This window comes from Mastomys coucha, unplaced genomic scaffold, assembly GCF_008632895.1.
Source record: "Mastomys coucha isolate ucsf_1 unplaced genomic scaffold, UCSF_Mcou_1 pScaffold2, whole genome shotgun sequence".
NCBI classification, from domain to species: Eukaryota; Metazoa; Chordata; class Mammalia; order Rodentia; family Muridae; genus Mastomys; species Mastomys coucha.
Window position 1 is genome coordinate 16,991,319 of NW_022196902.1, and position 5,076 is coordinate 16,996,394.

A 5,076-nucleotide genomic window follows, 5' to 3' on the forward strand; every position below is an offset into this window, starting at 1 on the left:
CTGCTTCTGCCTCCTGAGTGCTGGCATGACAGGTGTGTGGCAGCATGCCTAATTCTTTGTGGTGCTGGGGAAGTAAAACCTAGGACTTCATGCATGCTGGCAAGCAATCAACCCATCTAACTGCATCACAAGTCCCCTGAAATTCCTTAAAACTGTTTTAACCACTCTTCACTAAGTGACTGGTAAGTGAAGAAGGCACATGGGTGGTTAGAAGCCAAAGACAAGGAGCAATTGGCAGATATGACATCACTGTAGACAATGGCTTGATGCCTTTTCTCTAAGGGTCCGGTGCTTCACAGAATGGTTTTCATCTTGTTTCCTACATCTCCTTTACAAGTTCGGTCCTACACCTACTTCACGGATGAGGTGACAGAGTCTTGCACGGAATAAATACTTCCCCCTTGTGTTGCTCCTGAGCTCACAAACTCGGCTCCACCATGGTCTCAAGGCATCAGTCTTTATCACATACTGTGCCACCTTGGGGATAAAAGATTGCCCCGATCCCAACAGTTATGAGACCAGTTCAAGTCAGGCTTAATGTTCCAATAAGGAGAAAGTCTAGTCAAATCCTGTAGAGATCAGAGATTGCCCAGTGGAACTCTGAGCATCCAAGTCACAACTAGGAAATATTGCATCTGTTGCCTACGAAGTCATAGCTTTCATTAGAAAACTATGAGAAAAGAATAAATAAAAAAGAAGTTAATTTTAAAAATTTTGTGTGGAAGTAACTTTAGATAGATAAATCAACTGAAATTTCTTACAATTAATTTAAAACAGGGGACAGGAATTTGCTAGGTATTTTAAGAGGAAATCTAAGCTTTCTTATGAACATAAAAAAATCTTTAAAATTTAGAAACACTTCAACATGTGCAGAAAGACATAGCTTTCACAAAACGGGGTGCATACCTTTTCAGTGTAAATTTCTTATCTTATGAATAACATGCTAGACTATCTGGCAGAGAAAACTATATCTCATCAAATGGCTCCCTGTTTATTGGTTCTTTGTAAAGAATGCCCCTGACCCAACAACTCTCTGAAGCTTACACAGAGAAGGATCTGGGTCCACATTTCAAATCTGAGTGTAGCCATGCCTTACCATCTTCTGTGGTCACATTAAACTGCTTCTCAAAGTCCTTGATTGGCACAATCTAAAAGAGGTTTATAAAAGCATTTTTTAAGGAGTAAGAACACATGCTTTAATTTTGTACTGTATCATTAACTAATCCAAGAAGAAACAAAAAGAAAATTTACAAAATATCATGTGAGATGTTCTCCTTCTTTGACAAGGGGGGATGAAAGAGGAAAAGCAGCAGTTGCCATAAGAAATTATCTGTGGCAACTGAAACTATAAATCTGTTTTACAATCTGATCTCTATTCTAAGTCTGAACCAAAGGTAAACAAAAGAGAACGCATAAAATAAGATCCAACTACTAACTTCATGAATCTTGTCCATTGGGCTAATAGATCACTGGGAACTTTTACATCCTTACGATATCTAAGACATTATCATCCATTGGGCTGATAGATCACTGGGAACTTTTACATCCTTACGATATCTAAGACATTATCATCCATTGGGCTGATAGATCACTGGGAATTTTTACATCCTTATGATATCTAAGACATTATCAGTATGATTAGGACAGTTACCACTAATGAAAATGGAACCATGCATTATACCCATTTGAACAACAACTCCCCACGACACACACACACACATACACACACATGCTTTTCTCCTAAATTTGCAGTAGATTGGGGGTTGGGCCTATTTTAGAGAAGGAATGTTCAGTAATATAGGTTTACTCTGCTCAACGGATCCTGTAGAATTTAGCCCACCTGCCCTCAAGAGGTGATAGCACCCAGAGATGACAAACAGCTGAAAATGCAGAAGGTAGATGGGGCGTATGTCTAAGAAAGGGTCTGCATGTGTTCTTAGATTTAAAAGCAAGCACACATATGCTTAATAAACATTTTACATCAACTTCTACATTCTAATTTCATCTTAGCTTTTTCTATAATACTTTCTACACACACACACACACACACACAATGCTAAGCTTTGCAGGTATACTCACCCAGGGGTCACATGTGCAGCCGAGGTCACTGGCAATTGATTTGATTGGACACTGGGATGGTGTCACGCAAACTTGCGTGATGGCGGTATTTGAGGCGAAAACTTTAAGGAAAGTCAGTCTCTTGTCTCTATTGACGCCTGGCACCCCAAACTCAGAGATGGTTCAGATATGTCTTCATACTTGTGTGTTAGGAACTCACCAAGATATCATTTCTTTACAGCTAACAAAAGAAAATTTGGACTTTGTTTTCTGACCTTTATCAATGTTCTAACTTTTTAGCCTAACCCTGGCTTGGAATGTTAAGCTGTTTATATTAATAGCTTCTAGCATTGTAAGGCATAAAAGCTTACAGAATGAGCAAACTATTTTAGGGCTAGATCAGGTGAAATCTTCATTCTTAGTTAACTTAGGCAGGCCATATTAGATTTGTAGTTGAATCACTCTTAGGAACTGGCCTAGCAGGTGTTTCTTGGGGCTAGCTCCCGCTGGCCCAGAAAGGCAACTTAGTTGAAAGGCTTACCTGGGCCCACCCAGCCTGTAACCATAGCAACGAGCTGAAGAGGAGCTGTTATCTGCTTTTTAGAAGCCAGGTGATTATGGTCAGAGCTAAGCTTTCTTTCAGATTGTAATCCTTGTTTAGTTCCTGCTAAATTAACATGTATTTACTTTGCTGCCTGACTCATTGTGTTCCTAAGTAGAGCTCTGTATCTGTACTTTGTTTTGATGTATTTTGATGATTGTACCATCTGACTTTTTCAAACCTTTCTGTATAGACTATTTAAACCTGACTCCATATTTGAAAAATACACTCAGATTTTACACCACCCGTGTGTAATCTGTTTGTCAAAGCTGAATCCCGTGCCCACCTGGCCAGAACGGAACAGGGACCCCACGAGAAATCCTGGTCCGTGGCAGGATGGGAGGCTTTCTTCTTTGGTATGACTTGGGTTATAAACGGGTTTCTTGAGAAGGTGATTGAGACTGCCATGACTTCCATTATTAGGAGCTAGGATCAAACCCGGTCCGTGACAGTTGGCGCCTTAACGTGTGGCTTCAGTCAGGTAAGCTATCTCTTACTCTCTTTTTCTTCTCTCAATTAATATTAGGCCGAGATAAAGATCTCACTAGGGTGCTACAGACCCGCTGATAGTAGATCAGTTTTAAGTGAGTAATCTAAACAGTATGAGACAATCAGAATCAAAAGAGAAACGGTTGTTTCTGTCGGTCTTCAAACACATGTTATTAGGCCGGGCCCTAAAGGTCTCAGATAAATCCTTGTAAGAATTTTATGATTTCGTACTAAAAATCAGTCCTTAGTTTCCGGAAGAGGGAAGCCTAACATTAAAAGATTAAAAGCAAGCAGGTAAAGATATGAAGAAGTTTCATAAAAAGAATACATCTAAAGAAATTCCTAACAATGCTTTTGCTTTGTGACAACAGATGGAGAGATCTGCTCACTGAGAAATCAGATCTAAAATTTTTAGTAAAAGAAGTGCCTTCAGAATCCTCAGATGAGACAAAGACAAAGTGTGTTACTACAGATAAAAAAACTCTTAATACTACCAAAGTAAGACAGAAGTGTAAAATCGATGATGAGAACAGTGGCCGTGATGATAGTGATGAAAGTAATAAAAGTGATTCAGATATAAGAACAGTAAAGTATGAATCTAAAAGAGATCAATTTTATAAACTCGATAAAAACAAACCACTGCTTACCACACCAGTTAAATTCAAAACAAGACAGAAGGTAAGAAAGCTGCCTCCGCCAGTCGGCTTCGATGGTACAGTAGCCGAAACTAAGAGACAGGGAGATTTTACTCTTACATGTCCAATTGTGTTTTATGATGAAGATAAACCCCAATGAGAACCTCTACCTTTGAAACTATTAAAAGAATTACAGTTCACAGTTAAGACCTTAGGTCCGACAGCGCCATACACTTTACAGATAGTGAATGCGGTAAACAGCCATTGGCTTACTCCTTATGATTGGTACCAAACAGCTAAAGCCACACTCTCTCCTAGAGACTATGTCCTATGGAGAACTGATTATGAAGATAAGACACAAAAGACAGTACAAGATAGCCTGCTAAAACGTGGCTCTAAGCCTACGGTTTCTATGTTCCTCGGACAGGGAAACTATGCTCAGCCATCAGCTCAGTTAAAAATTCCAAAGACAGTGCTAGAACAGGTTACTCTTATAGCCATTTCAAGCTGGAGAAACTTACCTCCACCTGAGACTAACTCCACCGCCCTTTCAAAAATTAGACAAAAACAAGATGAGACTTACGAGAGTTTCGTGGCTAGACTAGAAAAAACAGTCTCTAAAATGCTTCCTCCTTTGGAAGGGACAGACATTTTAATATAACAATTGACTTGAGAAAACACAAATATCTTGTGCCAAGACCTGATCAGACCAATGAGACAAGTTCCCTACAAGACTATATCAGGGCCTATATTGATGTCTCACCGGCTATGGTACAAGAAATTACCTATGCCACAGGGATGAAGGGACAAAAATTTAACACCTATGTTAAGAACACCTATAGAGATAAAAAACGCTCCCAAGAAGATGTAGTTACATGTTTCGGCTGCGAATACGGTCTGACCCAATTAATATTCCCTAATAACTTCTGGTAATCATTTAAAGTTTTTAGTTTATCTAATCTAAGAGTAACCATTTGAGAAGAGATATAATCTTTGTTTATCAAATGGCCCAAATAGTTCAAAGGTCTATTATGTTGAATTTTTTCTGGAGCAACTATTAGCCCATACTTAGTCAAACATTCTACAGTTACTAGCAAAACCTGCTCTGTTTTTTCTTTACTTTCTGTAGCTAATAAAATATCATCCATAAAGTGAATTATATATGTTTCAGGATATGCTTTTCTGATCTTTAATAAAGCTTTATCCACAAACTTCTGGCACAATGTGGGACTGTTTTTCATTCCCTGAGTGTAGGATGCCGTCCCGCAGCTCCTACTTGCGTGGGGTTCCACG

At 39.0% G+C, this 5,076-nt stretch overlaps 1 protein-coding gene across 1 annotated transcript in view; it reads right to left on the bottom strand.

Annotated features, from left to right (window-relative positions):
- The window catches only part of Enpp1 (ectonucleotide pyrophosphatase/phosphodiesterase 1), a 145,780-nt gene that overhangs the window by 25,495 nt on the left and 115,209 nt on the right, over positions 1–5,076 (bottom strand). The window contains 1 exon segment of the mRNA XM_031380749.1: positions 1,092–1,148. Coding sequence (XP_031236609.1) covers positions 1,092–1,148 — 57 coding nt within the window.